Source organism: Trichoplusia ni, chromosome 5 (assembly GCF_003590095.1).
Source record: "Trichoplusia ni isolate ovarian cell line Hi5 chromosome 5, tn1, whole genome shotgun sequence".
Lineage (NCBI taxonomy): Eukaryota > Metazoa > Arthropoda > Insecta > Lepidoptera > Noctuidae > Trichoplusia > Trichoplusia ni.
This window is the reverse complement of record NC_039482.1, coordinates 4,133,385-4,152,108: the sequence shown is the minus strand read 5'-3', so window position 1 is coordinate 4,152,108 and position 18,724 is coordinate 4,133,385. Positions and strand designations below refer to the sequence as shown.

Genomic DNA, 18,724 nt, shown 5'->3' with positions numbered 1-18,724 from the left:
TGTAATAATAATCATTTATGAATAATTTAAAATTTTAACCGCTTTTTTTGTGTAAATATGTATTGTATACTTATGTATGTGGGTATTATTTCACTCTTTTATATTAAAAAAATAAACCATGTACCAAGTTCCAAGACTAAAGAAATGATTCAAATTTCGTGTCAAGGACCGTTACTTTAAATTCCGTTTCACAAAATCTTTTATAATCCTCACTTTAAATAAATAATGACATTAATAAAATGATTCATATTTAACCTTTGTCACGACGCCAACGCAGCCACAAGATGCATTACTGATCCCATTTTTATTACACAAAATGAATCATCCTGTACTTCGATGTCCTTATAAAGTTATGTCATTTAAAATAATAACCGATTTGTTTATTCATGAACGCGTTTAGGGTTCTTTATCTGAAGCGTAAAAACGGAACACTATTACTAACTCTACGCTATCTTTTCGTCTTAGACGGCTGGTATCTTAAGAGCAGTGGTCGTGGACAGTTGCGATTTTCGGGACTGATTTATTTCTGTTTCCAACAAAAAAAAATTAAGACGTTTTTATCCAATAAACATGTTTTTCCTGCTCTTTTTTATAGATACTGAACCTTTAGTCTGATCTGACTCGTACGTGACCCTTTTAATTCATACATTGCGTGTATATTGAATGTTTACTTGTATTTCCATACTAATAGAGCGATGAATAGTTTATATACAGGGTGCTCATCGAGTGAACTGTCGTTTTAATTAAATGCCTTTTAAGTTCATTAATTGTTTGACCCACAAAGTCAGTTAATTAGTAACGATTAAACTCATTATGCTTATTAGTCAGCGTTGGGTAATGATTGACTTTCCATGGCAAAGGTCGCAGTTCAATTCTCGTACCTGACTTCTATTTTAAGTATAAGCAGTTTAGTTTTAATGCATTTTTATGTTCTTTGATTTTTAGCAATAAAACACTTCAGTATGACCTTTTAAAAGTATAGAAGTACAGGTTTACTGCCAAGTATTGACAATTTTTTCTACTCGACTGTACTTTTTACTCAATTGTATCTGAAAGGTCGATTTTTATTGCAGGAAACCTTCGTTTAAGTTATTAACAAGTATTACGTAATAGTATGTTTTTATTAAAATCGAGTCCATCTTCTCTTTAACTGAAAATAAGAGTTTCATAAATAACATGAAAATGTCAGGGCCGAGGTTCGATTACGAATAAATTAATACTGATGTATGCACACCTGGCTGATCAATTGTATGTAGGTAGAAAATGCTAAGGTTGTTTTCTCTTTATACCCGACTGCGACATGACAAGGGGTTCTGTGTTTATGGTGCTGTCAATGGTGCCTTTAATATAAACTTATTAAAATATATATATTATATATTTAATCTCACCATAACCATCAATAAACAACTAACGTTTTTGTAATTCGAAATTTAAACACGTTCGAAAACAATTCTAATTTCAAACGAAATTGTTCTCAGAATTTAAAATTAGAACTGTACTTACATTAGTTCCCACAAAACGATTGGTAACCACCGAGTAAACCTTATTCGCTACAAGCACTGGCCTTTGTTATAATACGCTCAAATGAGGACCATCCATCACCATTTAAAGTAAGAGTAAAAAAATTGCAGTTATAGAAATAAGCCGTATTTCTATAACTGCAATTTTTTTACTCTGCTGACTATCGCGGTAGTTTGCATCGCGTTCCCGTGGTCTCAGGCTCTCGGGCAAAAAGGAATGGTGAAGCCGACATACGCAGAGTCCGTCGTATACAGAATACGTCGCCGCCTTCCCCAGGGCCGAGAAAGTTTTCCCCGGGTAAAAAAGGCCCTCTCGTGAGGTGAGTTGATAGCAACTCTATATCATTGTGGGTGCTATACGCTGGTTAACAAATGAAATCCCCAATCCCCGAAATCGTTATAAAAATTGTCACATTTATCCAAGAACCGATCCAATAGCCAGCGCCGCCGGCTTACTATAATACAGGTAGAGGCTACAAGTCTCCGCCAATAGAAGCCGGAACTGCTAAATCCGAAGTTGCCGCGGTGCGCAAGAGCACGTACAGTTACGCGGGTCGGGGGTCAACGCCCGGCTCCCAGGCACGCGTGTAATAAATACTAGATCTTTTTACTTTTTTATCTAACGATGACTAAAATTCCACGAATCTTAAATGTCAGGCCAAATTTGTGTCTAGTTCTACGAATCTATTTTTTTTAAGTACTTATGGTGTATAACTTAGGGCTGTGTCGTTAGATGGTAACTGTTATTGTGACGTTTCTATAGTACTCGTTCAAAGATGGCGTTTTCAATAGTTTTAAGTTATATAAAATTAACTTGAAACGTATATAAACAAACGTTCCAAAAATATCGCTCACTAAAAGCCTTCTGATAAGTAAACATACGAGTTTTATTATGATGACGCTGAACTAACATTGTCCTTGTTCGCTCAAGGTCATTGCCATATTTCGCTACTAACGCCATCTAGTTGCGCGCCCCGTAAACTGGGTGCGTTTTGTTGTGAATGTTTCAGAGTAAGTTTTCGTATTTTTTAGAAAGTGAATTCTTACGTAATAATGTATTGCAACAAAATTAATTAACAAGTGGATTATAAATGTCTTAATTAAATTATGTTTCAGTATTTTTTTTCAGTTGTAAAAAAAAGAGATTTTTTTATTTACTTTTAGTAATTAAGTAATTATTTCGACAAGGAACCAATTGTTCATAAGAATTTACCAACACATGATTGTTATAAAGCTTTAAAATAAAATCAGCTGTTTATTGGTGTTGACAACGCCATCTATGTCCAATGTTTGGAACTTCTCTTTTTATTTCGGCTTTACAACATCTTTCGATTTTATTACGGCTACCATCCGCTTGAATCCCATTGTTTTACTTCCTAACGGTAATTTTGGACATCACGCCTTTATTGCATTACTTTTGATGTGTCCATTTCTTTTCAAACCAAATATTCCTATCAACACCAAAACAACAGGAAGTTTTCCTGTACCTTTACCAGTAGGCAGATCATTAGCATACTTATCATCACCTTTCGGTACTGACGTCATCGCTTCAGGGTGAACAGTAAGCAGACCATAGGGCTATGTAGGTCGCAAGGCTGCAGACCAGATGGTGACACCCACTGTACGCCCTCGCACCCTCTTACGACACATTCTCTGAATATTTTCTTTGTTCTGTTGCTGTTAATATTAATTTGGTGTCATTAGGTTTTTCACAAAAGTAGCTCATTTTTGTTTTATTTGGGGTAGTCTTGAGGAATTGGAACTACCTAGAATCCTTAATGGATATATTAGAGCAGATTGAGAAAAGAGTATGAGGAATTGGACTCTCTACTCCTGGAATAACGTTACATTAGAGATGGTAATCTCCTCTATACGGAAGTCATGGTCTTGTCATGAATTAGTTAAAGTTAGTTAATAAATTAATTTTGTCCCAAAAGCAATGATATCCTAGCATGCTTATGCTATGCGCAGAGTCTTGATGAGCGACGATAGACGAGAGGTAGAGGTCACCACTCAAACCCACTGTGCGCGACAAGTGGCTGGCTTGATCCCCGCGTAGGACCAACATTTGTGAAATCCACGTCTGTTTGTTAATGGGTGTCTCTATAAATGTATCTAATGTTTGTAATAACTCCCAGCGACTCAAGGATTTTACCGCAATCGACGTATCCCTAACTGTTGAACTATTCTGGACAATTGTATTGTAAAATATTCTCTCTCAATTCAATATTGTCTCCTCACTAACAAATTTACTTCTAACATTGTTGTCTGTCAATTCAAATTATATTCAATTGAAGCAACTTCATCATTTCTACTTATGAATTTATTACAATGAGTTACATGTTTTTCTAATAGAATACCGACGTTAATGTCTAAGTCTGATTTATGAGTTACACCTATTTACAAGTCTATGATGTTTACTTTTTTTGTTACTATGTCTATTACATACTGATTCGATGAATTCTGATGTTGTTTTTGTGCACGTTTAACTTAATCATGACATAATATTGCAAATTCTTAGGATTGAATTGATCATGTTTATTATAAATGTTGGCCGATTTTAAGATCAAAGTTAAAAGCTGGGATTGCGGTGTGTCTCAAGTGTATTAAATTGGAAAACTGCCCTCAGGAAAAAGTGCCACCTTCCTAAGTAATTTGACATAATATATTTGAAATTCGGTAGCAAATGCTGGGAAGCGGCTAATTGGTTGTTTGCCTAAAGTATGTATTCCTCCTTAACCAAACAGCTTGTATGGAACAAGACGTCATAAATATACATGTTAATTAAAGGTCTGTGTTGGTACAAATTTCTCGTGTGATCTTTGTCTACATTCCAGTATTATTAAAGTCGGGATCCATTTATTGATCATGATCGATTGTAAGTCAACTGGTATGATGTCAAATATGTTAGCGTATAAGATACTGTTGTAGGGTATCATATTATATCGTATGGTAGTTAGTATTAGGTAGTATATTTATATTAGTATATACTACGTAGTATTCAGTGCATTTTTTATTATATTTATGTATGTTTATTATTTTAAGGAAGATATGCAGTCTTAAATTATTTTAGATATAAAAATCTTGGTGTGAGTAAAAGAGGCTGCATAGAAAAAAAAATAGCCTCTATTTCTATATAAGTATAGTAAATAAGTATTATATAATACTCACACACTTTATTTGTACATGCAAACCTCTGGCCAGACCATTATGGTAAGTGTCAGAGCGAACGAAACGCAGAAATAAAAACGCTTGCTTGATGTTACCGATAGATGGCGTTGTATGGTTCGTATCGAGGTTGGAGTTGTTTCAACGCTTCCTAACGCTTTCCTTCTTGTTAAGACAGATGGCGTTAGTAGTCGCATTCTGTGTATTGTTATTGTTTATCCAAGCTTTTAGTATGTTGTTTATATACCTATTTATATACTGTAATGCAAGTTAATCGTATTAATTAATATATACAAAGCTTTTTATGTAAATCTTTGACTGTGTTCTTGTGTTTTACTATAAACAAGATTTACAATTATAATAGATATCTACTTGCTAACGTTTTAGCATAATTGTGAGTTGCGTACTTGCTACAAAAACTGGTGCGGCTACAGACAGCTGGTATCAAACCGTCACGCCTCCTCAGATTGTAAAGATACGTGGAAGCTGTTAGCGTATCACTTATCTAAGTATTATCTAATGCATAATAATATACGTAATTAACTTAAATTTATTCTATGTTTTGTGCGCCGTGTTTTAATTATTATTATTCGAGGATCCAAGACTAGTAACGCTATAGAAGATAGCTTTCATTGTTCAATGGGTATTTAAATGATATCAATTAATCGATTTATCAAATCTAAGTTTCAAAAGTAACTGAAAAAATTTGCTCTCGCCTTGATTTTCACTAAAACGAGAAATACGTCAATTTTGGAGAACGATTTCATAATGTTTTATTCACTCACTCCCACAACTTTGGTTAACTTTAACGTAAATAAGGGTTGTTCACTATTAATATCTAAACATAAAAGTGTGTTCGTATGTTCCGCACATGCATAGTAAATTGTCTTAAAATTAGTTTAATTACTTTGCTGTTATTAGGTACCATTATTATAACATATGATAATTATTATTAATTGTTAGAAAATTCTATATATCTTTGTTTTAGTATCATATTTTATGTAATTGTAAGTACAGCATTTAACTTTTCCTCTTTTTTATGAATCAATATTTTACTTTAAAAAGCTACTCCAGGACATAATAATATACCCCCTATATATATAACCCTTATATCCATTTTCACAAAATGCATAAAGACCCCTAGACATGGAACAAGCATTGTGGACCGTAACTCTTTCACTACGCAGGCATCAAACCTGCGACACGCCACGCTCCTTGGTGAAGTGACCCACTCGGCTACCCGTGCCGTTAAAATGTTGTTTGTTTACATTACATCCCAAATTATATCAATAAATAGTATAGAATATTCATGATCACACGTATCAGTAGTAAAATATGTAGCGTTATCTCTCGCATCAAACTCTTTTTGAAAGCCGAGATAGTTATGCTCTTAAATCGATTACATAACACATTATAATCGATAACAACTCATAATATTCAATGTAACCTCATTAAACAACCTATGATCCCACTTACAAAATGCTTTATTTTTTTACCGCCAGCCCGTCATGGGTAACTTACCGTAGAGTTGCGCCCGCGCCGCCAGTCACCTGCTAGCTACCGGCGAAGACGCGCGCGCACCGCGTTCAAACACAAACATTCAAAAATCGAACACGAACTCGAAAACTAACACGACTAACCGACTAATAGTGATTTGAAAATCGAAGTTGTGGTGTGTAGTGTTTTGTTTTTTTTTTTCTGTGTAGTGACGTGACCATTTATATTTGGATTCGATACGATTTTTCAATTTTTACCGATACCGGTGACAACTAACGGTTTATTGCGACATTTTAGTTTTATCAATGAACTATTGTAGATCGGATTTTGAAACATCTATTAATTATTATGAACCGCTCTATTAGCTCCAAGGACTTGCGCAGGATATGTTAATACGACTTCTAATTTCGTTTTACTTAGCATTGTTTTGTTGTGTACTGTTTTGTGGACAGTGACGTCACTGAACAAATTGAACAGCCTTAGGGCGCATCCTACGCGATTTTGCAATCTAACGAAAAAGGAACTGTGGCGCAACTGACCTATAGAAAACGTTCCCTTTACCTTTGACAATAAATTATATTAAAAACAATCCCACTCATAAATTGAATTAAAAATATTAAAATATCAGTCCAATTCATCTCTCATCGTCTCATATGTACCATATATGCAAATTAAGTGTGAACCTGACGCAGAATTGTACATGTTTATGTAAACAAAAACGCTCACATTGAAATAGCAACAATTGTTGTGAACTATTTATAAATACAAGGATTATACATTGAAGCAATAATTGTGATATATTATGCAGAACCATGTTTGGTATTATGTTATACAGCTAGTTGACTAACTCCAAGCTTGGCGACTACTGATCAATCACTATCTCATCTCATCTATTCATGTTACTCAGCATTAATAAACTTACCAGTTTCCTAAACACACACTGTTTGACACTTCCACAAATTTTAATTCACTTTGATTTGGAAACTAAATCTTAATTATAAAAGTGACGCAGGAATTGTCATTTAATATCTACGTAAAAAATAATAATCTTAATCCCAAAATTGATTTCCTCAATTCGGTAGTCAAAGTGATCGCTATATTGATCCTTTCAGAAAGAGCTTACACAAAATTATAATCCGTCAATATACCTATTAAGGCCCATTTAAATTCGGTACGTTGATACAAAACGGTTATATATGCTAAGGTTTCAATTCACCTGTCTTGTAATAAAATAAAGAACGCCAATTCGTAGTTTGCCTTAATTATAATCAAATCAATTCAAGACATTGAAATGTGCAATGTTTTTGCAAAGCCATCTCAATTCGAAATCAATGAAAAATAGATTTGAATGATCGTGCTTCTAATTGTATAGAAACTTATCTCATTTCCACGACAATACATCTGACTTTTCCATTCAATCCTTCAAGCAACACTAAAACTTCAACAATAAACTATAAGATATCTTCTCTTTAAGAAATCACGACAATTTATTCCACCACACGTTCTGATTTCAATAAAAAATGCATTATGCAAGAATTCCAACGCCCAATTAAATTCTAACCGACAATTACGCTATAAAATGTCCTCCCCATATAAAGTTAGCCAAGGTCCAGTGATGTGGGAGTCACCATTGAATCGTACGCGTCCCCCGCAAAAAACTGTTTTACTTCATCACCCACACGACAAGTAATTGAATTGAAAACATGATATATTGAAAACAAGCGAGCATTAGCATAATATATTTTTTTCGGTTGCTAGGCAACGGATGTGGTCTATTTTGAGGTACACGCTTTTGTCTAATTTTGGACAGCACTTCCTTTGCTGAAAAGGAAGACAAATATTTAAAACCTCAAACAAATATATGTTTTAACGAAAATAATATTAGCATCCACTTCATATAGGGTCTTAATAAAATTACTTGTAAAAATCATACCGAAGACAATGATACTAAAATAAGAAAAAATTCCTCAGTGATGACCAAATTAAAATAAACTTGATAGACGTGAAGTATTCCCATTGACGTATTTAAGATAAGTCTTCAAACAGGGTATTAAGATAAAGAGAAAGGTTTGATAAATGACACTTGCAATGCCAAACTGCAATTGATAAAATTCCTAAACGTGGCGAAGATTATAAAGAAGAATTTACTGAAGAAAAATCTGAAATTCTTACTAAAGTAGATAATTTAAAACGTTGGAGAAATAGTCAATACATAGTAGCCATGTAGATTGTAACAGTCCCATAGATATTGTTGTGAGTCTTTACCACTGTTATTCAAAACACGTATTGCACAATAGCAACTGGCATATTTGAAGGGCCTCGCCATAAACAATAGTAATTAGCACATTTACCTGGCTAACTGTTTGCGGCCATTGCGCCAATATTTTATTTGCTACTGTTTTAGTCTTTGTTTCTGTTTGCTGTAACTCTTTTATTTTATGATTCTGATTTATGTTAGTTTCGATATCTTCATCTCTCAGGCAATATTTCTGTGTATCAATGTCTTTTTGTCATAGTCTTATTTCATCCATATTATTTTCAATATGCTTTATTAAGTATATTAGAAATTCTCATTTGAATGTCATTGAATAATCGTGATGAATGTTACGTTTCAACGATTTCCTACATTAAAATACTTGTTAGACTATCTAAGGCCAAAGATTAGTCAGTTCTTTCAAATACTTAACCCTGGAAATATTTTCGATATCATTTATTTCGAGTTAAAAGTTTCACAAAACCACATAATCATTAGCATCTGTTGATAATACATTTCCGTCTACATAAATACTTTGGTTCGTTAGAATGACTAAGAAGTTAAGTCATCGGTAGGATCATTAAGTTTGCAAAGGAAATTAACTCGAAATAGGTAATGAACGAGACTTGATTACGATTTGAGTAACCATGCGTTTAAGACCGTAGATTTCTTTTGTATACTTTTTGACCCATACGCACCCACGCCTGATTTACCATAGGATGGACTTTGAGTCGTGGGCCAGCTAAACTAAATTCCTATATTATTATTATTATCTCTACGATGTACGCAATGCTGATTCCTCAAAGTTTAATAGAATATAGTAGATACGTAGGATACAGTTTCTTGCATATTTCGTTCGATTACAATATATCTGCAATATATTGTAATCGAATTCGCTTCGATATACAGATGTTGTCAGCTGTGACATCAAAGTGTAACCAGTTGGTGTTATGTAAAATCTTGTTTACTCCTCCATTTAGGTCAAGTTTAGTTCTGACTTTGACAATGACATTCTTTATGGCCACCAATTAAAACTTGTTGCGTTGATTTGCTTAATCTTCGCTATTATCGTCGGCAATGTTAGGATTGAAATACACCAATACAGCGTTGCCTTTTGTTTTATTTTCAAGTACACTTTCTCTAACATACTTTGATAAATTATTATCTTCAAAATTGTTGGTATTTATCCGTCTATTATTAGAAGCGATTATTTTGTATTTTGCAAATAAACAAAACTTTTTAGATTAATTGAATTGTTTATAACTAATGTGGTTTTGGTATATAGAAAAGCTTGTATACTTTAATTAATGATAATTAATAACTTCAACGTCACGGATATTGTCGTTAAGTTTTAAAATGTTGTCCTTAAGCTTCCCGCCGGCGTCCGCCGGAAGGGCCCCGCCATACTTGCGGTTCGTGGTGACCATATACGGGTCAGTGCCGCGCCTAATCCGTCGCGTACTTACCATACGACCACTCTTAGTTTCAACACTTATCAGTCAACTTTCTTGGTCTTCAAGACTTCATTTATTTTCGATTAGTGTTTATATGAAACACTTAGAAAAACAGCGGAAATAAGCTGACGCCGTTTTAACGACATTTTAACTAACTGCAACACCACATAACATTACACAACATTACAAAAGAATAGCTTAGCATACCTTTCCTTAATGTCTTAGAATTCACACCATAAGTTGTCACCGGTACATGAATAAGTAAACACGACGCGTATCGAATCTATAATAAGAGGGAACTCCGTTGCAGAGAACAGTATTATGTGTTGTGACGGCCTAGAGGCCTGAGACGGAGCCAAGATGTCGATGTACAGATTTGTAAAAGAAGGCGGAAGCAGCAAGCGTCTGTTCGTCCAGGGGACGCTGGAAAGCGATGACTCGAAACCCCTGAAATCAAGCTTGAAGAAGTCCTCTCCATCACCCGTCGGATCACCCATCACGACCAGTTTAAACTTGGCTTCAGTGCCTCGGAGTCTAAGAGAAGGCTTGACCAGACACGAAACAGTGTACGATGGAAACTATCCAGGTATGGAAAGATCGTCCAGCTACCGATCCGGATCATACCGGGAGGAGAGTTACAACGGACGAATCGTACACGATGGGAATCAAACTCATTTCGAGTACGATGGAGAGAGCGCGCTAGCCGTGCCGACGTCAGCCGGTGGCCTGGGCATGTCAGAGTTGCAGGCGATTCACACGAACAAGAGAATGTCGACCGAGGTTCTAGGCTCTTCATTAGAGTCGACCAAAATCTCGAAGAAAGACGATGTCAGCGGACAACGAAGGATAACCACAAGGATTGTGAGGAAAGTGACCACCCTGACACGTGGAGAGGAGAAAGCATCAGCAGAAGACGTGAGAGGAGGCTCACTACACAGATCTGCTGAACATTACAGACACGTGGAAATGGAATCATCATCACTGCCGCGCAAAGTCAAGGTATTTACACACGTTACAGACGGTATTACTAAAACGTGTACTCAGACATGCCTCATTTAACACATATGAATGTTTGCGATGTTCTTGTCTCATTTGTGTTTGAGAAACATATTAATTATGCTGTTTAATGCTTTTTATTCATGATTTTCACAGCATTAACATGTAAACAATGTTGCAATGATTCCTAAGAATCCAAGCAATTCCGAATTTAGTAGATTAGAAATATCTTTCTTTGTGTGAACCAATATGCAATTTGTTCGAACAATAATAATGTCGTACCCCGCGATATAAGCGATGGCGCCTGTCACATTGACGGCTGTAATTAGTGCTGTAATGACTATGTTTGATAGACGTCCGTTAGTTTTGTTAATAAAGACAGCTTTGAGGTTATGATTGGCATTTTGTGTTAGTTAACTGCCATTTAAAAGTTTGATGTTTATGAATGTTCTCATTTTGAATGTTTACCTGTTCAACTTTTTTCTACTGCGGCATCGCAGATTTTGTTGTCATTTTTAAAGTAGTGACGTAAAAGATCTTCTGTTAACATTTAACCTTATCTATTTCACGAATAAATAAATGGATCACTTTTTGTTATCAAATAAAATCCTTATCATTACGCTTGTAAAGAGAAAAATCTCCATCATTTATAGCTATGACTGTTCTCTTAATTGAGTTACATTTAATGTCATATCTTCAAATTAAATTCAGGCATGAGATAGCACTTCACATTTATCTCTCATTCTGAGATCAGACGGCAAACATACTCTTGTTGAAGATACAAACTTATTACATGCCTAAAGAGGTTTAATTAAGGCAATCAAGGCCCAATGGAGTACTTGAAAATTTGAGTGCACTTTGGTATCTGAAAATAAAACATCAAAAGTTTAATGAAGCTCTTTAGAATCACTTGAATGCGATCCGTGTATAGTCAGGAACACAAGATTAACAATGGTTTTGGACTTGGTCTTTTTCTATCAGGACTGGGAAACAAAATAGCTTGGTCTGCAGACTTCTACTAAAATGTTGCTGAACTTCGGTATCAGAGATCTTTTCAAACCTTTCTGATTTTGTTCATCGGTTTTCGTTGCTGATGGTACATTAATCTGGTTTTGTGTGAGGTCGTGAGATGTGCCATATGGCAGGCTTTTGTTACACGGATCGCGAGAGTAGGTTAAACGGTATATGTGTCAGAAATGAGCGAACTTTTGGGTTGGTACAAAAAATAATGCCAATGGAATATTTTATTGTATGACCGATGCATGCATATGATGTTCTTTCTCTATAAGAAAAAGCAAATTAATAGATAATACCCCAGGGATATCAATTTATAAATTAATTGCTAAGGATATCTCAGCATCATCATTAAATTTATTTGAGGTTACTAATAATGAGGTATTGTTTTGGATTAATATTAAAAGGATGTTCCTTATAAACACCTTGATCTATTTGAAAAATACTTTAAATTATATTTAATTTATCGTGCCTGTTGATATATTATCCAGTTATTAACAGTGATTCTAACTTTTAATTACGATGACCTCTCGATTCAAATTCTTTTTCTATACCATTCGGTATATAATAAATATCTACATCATTCCCAGATCTATCTACCATCATCGATTTACCATTAAATCTAAAATCATCACATACTGTCAACTAATCGTCATCCATATTGCGATGCAAATGACAATACTTGTGCGCACGAGTATGACCCATACAGCCTTGATGACGTCATCGGTGATTTTATTGGTAACCTTACTCCATAGAATTTAGAAACGCCATGGTGTGTGTGTAATTGTTTTAGTGTAGAACTTATATGGCATATTTATATTGTGATAGTTTCTTTAAGTGACAGATTGTTTTCAAGGTGTATTTGTGAATGAGTCAGAACGATTGCATACCATGCATTTTACAGATATATATGTATGATTTCTGAAGTTGAACATTGTCTTGCAATGTTATCCTAAGTTGTAATGACTGGTTGAAAACACTCCAATTTTTGTAACGACTTTGTATTTTTAATCCCTGTTAGATCTCCATGTCTTCTTCAATATTATGAGTACTTACTGTCTTATTTATTCGTAGGTTCGATAAAAAAGGTGTTACTTATTGGTCCTGTGAATATTAATTATTGATATGATTATAAAAAATACGATATATTTGTTTAATTTAAAATCTCGTGTCATCGAAAATAGCCTTGCTCGCCTAATAGCCGGTTGATTGTAATTAATTTCAAACTCTAATAAAAGCGTATTTTGGTTCCTTTTAATTTTGACCTTTGCAAGGTCGACTACTAGCATCAAATACCAATTAAAACGAGTTATTAAATGTTTTGATTTTAGCAATATCTTAATCCTTTTACTTGTATTAGTTTTTCTGCTGTCTGATTACAAGCCTTACGACCTTGTAATAAGGTGCTGGTTATTTGATTTCAGCCATGTTCCTTTTTGCTTCTTATTTTCGTCTGCTGTCCGATTGTCAACCTTATTGCTTCGTGATAATGCGATTGGATATGCCAAAGTGTTAGTTGCATTTGAGTTAATAGACGTTCACTGATATTTGTATGTCAATGTCGCGAATTACTTAGTATTAATATGATTTGCTTAGTTTATATCATTCTCTGGGTATTTAACTAACTTTTTGTTCCCAATAAGATTTGAACTCCAAGCTACAAGGGAAAATTGATAACGAAGTCAACAGATTTGAATGACTGCTCATTTCCTTCTTCCTTATTATTATCTAGCCTTTTCCAAAAACATGACATCTGGCTTTAGTTTCAACTTCTGACCAACGAAACACCTAAGCGTGATGTGTCCCAAGAGAAAACAATTATCTGTCTTGGAAACCCAAATGAGATTAGTCACAAAAACTAAAAAAGAGGATTATTAAGAAAAAAAAATACATCAAATAATGGTCTTGTATCTTGTTGGTAATACATTATATGAAACCAAATGAGCTCATAACAATAGCATTGTACTTAAATACCACCGACCTATACCAGCCCTTGCAACAGATAGAAAGTATTAGATAAAGTCAATTGTGCTGCAAAGTTCAGCTCTTGAAATAAACCCAATAATGTCATGATGGAAGAATCCCTTCACCAGAATTCCACCTTTATTGTCTGGAGAATAGAGGCGATTATACCGTGTATGTTTTTGATATTTCAGTAACCCACTTTTGACAGTATATGATCGCATGCATGCAGATGTCGGGAGGAAGATTAACAGTCTCCCGCGTTCATTGTTCGTTTAAACTTAGATGTATTTATGTGAAATTGCTTGAGGAGTATTTATTGAGGAATTTTAGAGATCTTTGAAAGGTTCTTGAGTATTTTAAATTAATCCAAATGCGTAAAAGCGTGATGGTATCAGTGTAATGGGTATTCTTCCGTTTTCTCCACTGACAATGGATTCTATGGTTATTATTTATTTAATAACTGTTTAATTACGCGTGTTTGTTGGGATCGCGCGACCGCATGTACATACCAGTTAAACTGGCGACAAAAATCGTATTATTTATGATTTTTATTAAAAAAAGTGGAATAAATAAGGATTGTTAATATTTTTTTGTGACCTAGCGTTGTAAATACGTAAAAAAATATGTTCTATTCCAAGCACGAACTTTAAGTTAAACCTCCGTGTACCTACATAGGTACCGTGTCTACACCGTAACCAATTGTAAGATTAAATTGAGCATGAGGCACACTCCGACATGCAAATACTTTCTGGGGGTCCGCCGCGTTTCAAAGCAGGATTTCTGCCTTAGTGAGAGAGAGATAGCATACTACAAAGACTGTAGCTGCATCTCACTCCCACAAAGCTAGCAATCTTGGTTGTGGAGAATGTAGTAGTTGAGCTCCTGTAATCACACGACACGTTGACGTTGTGAAAATTATAACAATGGTTTTTCTAACTCTATTGAACCTAAATTTTTGCGAAATATTTCAAGCTTTGTAAAGAAAATTTTTTGCTCGTTTCATCTGCTGTAATTTTGAATTGACATACATTGTTATTCAATTCAAACTATTACGTATACGTAGGTACGTAAATTCAAGATTTTCTTGCTTTTTGAAAACGTACGCTTTTGACCGATCTAACAAATACTGGTGAAGATTTCCATAAGATTTGAATTCAAATTGAACTCAAAAAGATTTAAATTACAGGTTAAGTATTAATTTGTTTCTTAATAATAGTGCGTGTATCAATTAAATAATACCAAGCTCAGTAAAACAAACAGTTATACCAACTCTCGTCCCAAAAAATACTTCCAGAGAGATCTCAATCATAATTGTTGGTAATTATGATGTAAACACACAACCCATTTGTATTCTGCAGTCGGTAAAGGTCTTTGAGTTCAAGAGAGAAAAACAAGAGGTAATTAACGTCTTCATTCGTAAAAAAGTATACGATGTGGCTTTAGAAGACAATGTTGTTTGTAACAACTAGGAAGATATTGTTAAAATGGTTTTGTGAAGTAATATGTGGTGACAGTAGACGATGGCGCTTTTTGTGAGGTGTTTTGTTATACTTTGCTACCGAAATTACACACAATTGGACACATGTATTTCTATGATACACCAAAAGCAACATTACGGCAAGGAAGGGTGATAGATTCAAGTGTGTGCAGGATTTTGGGGCTTACTTCGAGTATCTGTCGGACATTGTAAGATAGGATTAAAAAGTACTGTTTTCTCGAGAATTTAATTATTAAAAGCTTCTTTATTTCATGAAAGCTCTTTAAATAACAATAAACACGAGCCTTTGTTTTTAATTTTATTATTATAATAAATGTATTTTTCTCTAAAACCTCTCAATAATTGAAATGAAACTACTTTTACGGATTTTATCGCGGTTTAATTTTAGATTTTAGTTCCCGACGTTTCGAAACCTTTGCAGGTATCATGGTCACGGGCAGACCATGATACCTGCAGTCTGCCCGTGACCATGATACCTGCAAAGGTTTCGAAACGTCGGGAACTAAAATCTAAAATTAAACCGCGATAAAATCCGTAAAAGTAGTTTCATTTCAATGTCTAACATTCGCGTAAACCTAAGAAACCACCTCTCAATAAATGTTATGGAAATTTTCAACACTTCACATACTCCTATTAGTTCAATTAATCACAGCAGTGCTGATTAGTGTGGCATGCAAATTGTACACTTTCAGGCTGGCGTGCCTGATCTCGCGCTCCGATGCCTCCGTAATTATACCTAAGGGAGAAAAAAATACTTATTTATATGCATGTGTCGATCAGACACTTTGCATAGATTTGTTTAGAGAAACATGTATGAAGAAAAAAACAGATACATTTTAGTGAAAAAAAATAGACGTACCTATTTCTTTTATTTATTTATTTCCTTGGGTGCCAATCAAATCTTGGATACATCTTTGCATTAATAATAAATGAGAAGGAAAAGCCGTATATTTCTTGCATAATATTTAGAAAGTTGCATTTATATCTATCGTCTCCTACTTGCGTTCTAAACGCTTTTCATTATAATAAAACTTTAATTAGACAGTAGGATAGCTTTTCGTCTTCCACCGACGCGATGTTTTATGACATAACTTATTTTAATGCTACAAAAAAATAAACCGTATCAACAAAAATATAATAAGGTACAAATCTCTTTAATTTATCTTTCTTTTGTTGTAAAATGACTCCCGCACTAACTGCATTAAATCAAATCAAATCGAAAACTAAAGTAGGAAGTTCCAAATTACTAGCATATGTCCTTATGCTGTCGTAAGTTTAATCTTAAAACATACTCCACATTAATCCAGTCTATTTTCACATTGTATCATGAAAGTAAAACAAAGGAACTAAATCCCATTCAACACTGAACAGGCAGACAGACAGACAATATCGTGTGAAACAGGCAAGAGTTCGCTATGAGACTGTCTTCACACGGTTCATTGTTCAGTATTCAAATTCGAACAAAAGTAATTTGTAACTTGTTCCAATTGAACAGGTTTTAACAAGTCACATTTCTCCGTGCAGTAACGCTAAACGAATGCCCCGATAGTTAAGTGGTTGAGGTCACAACGCCAAACCGAATGGGCACGACCTGTCGCAGGTTTGATCCCCGCGTGGGAGAGAGTTTGTGTGATCCACGAGTGCTTTTGAATTTGTTTGTATATGTGACTTGAAAATTTGTGAAAACCCAAAAAAATAATTATTAAATTGCGTAGTGCGGGAATCGTTTTAAAAGTATATAATTCGCGTTTCTCTAAACAAACAGGTTATTATCACTTTGCTTGTCGAAAATGAGTGTCATTCCCATAATTTAAAGTTTTCTATTCGTGACTACGCTAATACGATTTAAGTCAGTCTAGGTACCTGTATTCAAATTCAAACAAAAGTATATTGTTTCGATTCAACAGTCTGGTGTTCCCTCGGAACTACGTACCGTTGAATAATCGCTTGGCTGGTCGAGTTTTTATGCAAGGATGTGTATTGGTCCGACTTTTCCCCTTCGTAACAAGTATGGAATTCCCTAGTTCGTTTTAAATGGGTTTTGTCAAATTTGTGATCGCCTGCCCTCCTTCTTTTCGGTTAGTAGATTTAGTGTGATTTATTAGGATTTCGAAAATATTTTGCCTCTACATACTTTACTGAAATTCCCTTAAGTTCTAAAGTATCTTTAACCAAAGCATTATTTAACATTTAATCTCTATCGCGATAGATCTCTTCAACAACAATAGACCCATATCCGAATGCCTCATTAAATATGCAATTTTGAATGGGTATGCCATTAGTATGCACTCCCCTGTACTCAGTTTATTACCATAGTAATTAGGTGCAAGTTTTTGCTGCAAATGATAGAGGAAAGCTAAATAAGTTTATGTTGTGATCATTTTTTGCGCCGCCAGTGTAATGGTCTAATCTTGGCTATCCATTTTGTTTAGCAAATCTTAAGTTGATTAACTACGTAATTGTAACTCGACGTTAAGATTAAGCTCTTGCAATTAACGGGATCTCACTTGTAATTAACTGTTATGACTTGATCAGTGAGCGTACCTCAAACTGTACCGACATCTTCATAAGTAGAGCTGTCGTTATTGTTGAAGTGAGATAGAGCTCTACCTTTACCGTAGCGTTATCTCCCTTCCACATCGATATACGACTACATTTATAGCTATAATAGTAAGCCTCGTTCTCGCGATCTCTTGAACCCTATTACATCATCAACATTTGATATTCTTATCCTGATCTACACGGCAGTATTGTTGGATTAGTTTCATTAATACTATTTGAATTTTCTGGAGCGATTATATAGTTTGGGAAAATAATGTAGAGTATTCCTTTCGAGCGTATTTGTAGGTCTACTTCTGAAAATAAAAAGCCTTTTAAGATGACTTCGTTGCCCGTTTGTTTTTGTACCCTCTCAGTTTCTTTATTCAAATACTTTTCTTAGATATACTTACTTAGATATTTAAATATACTTCTTAGATACACTTTTGAGTGATATAATGTATTTCATCACTGATTCAAAACCTATACAGAACAATACTTGACGATGCAATAATGGTTTGCGTTCGTGACTCGACATTAACTCGACCAAGTTAAAACGTGCTATTATTATTGATATTTATATTCTGCCAATAAACACCATAGTTTAAGTGTTTATTATTTGTTGTTATATCGGCAATAGAAATACATCATCTGTGAAAATTTCAACTGTCTAGCTATCACGGTTCTTGAGATACAGCCTGGTGACAGACGGACAGACAGACAGTGGAGCGTCAGAAATAGAATTTCGTGTTTACCCTTTGGTTCCCTAATCAGAAAAATGTCAGTATCATAGCATTTTCTGGTTTATATCTAAAGTTCG

At 34.5% G+C, this 18,724-nt stretch overlaps 1 protein-coding gene across 28 annotated transcripts in view; it reads left to right on the top strand.

The window, feature by feature from the left end:
- The window catches only part of LOC113494126 (microtubule-actin cross-linking factor 1), a 213,712-nt gene that overhangs the window by 63,650 nt on the left and 131,338 nt on the right, over positions 1-18,724 (top strand). For 20 of the 28 annotated variants that reach the window (XM_026872283.1, XM_026872311.1, XM_026872282.1 and 17 more), the window contains exons 1-2: positions 6,229-6,360; positions 10,204-10,892. The exons of 4 other annotated variants lie outside the window; for them this stretch is intronic. In XM_026872283.1, coding sequence (XP_026728084.1) covers positions 10,254-10,892 — 639 coding nt within the window. In that variant the 5' untranslated portion in view covers positions 6,229-6,360; positions 10,204-10,253. Of the gene's footprint in view, positions 1-6,228; positions 6,361-10,118; positions 10,893-18,724 lie in introns of those variants that run through there. 4 more of the 28 variants (XM_026872308.1, XM_026872307.1, XM_026872279.1 and 1 more) reach the window with 3 other exon arrangements.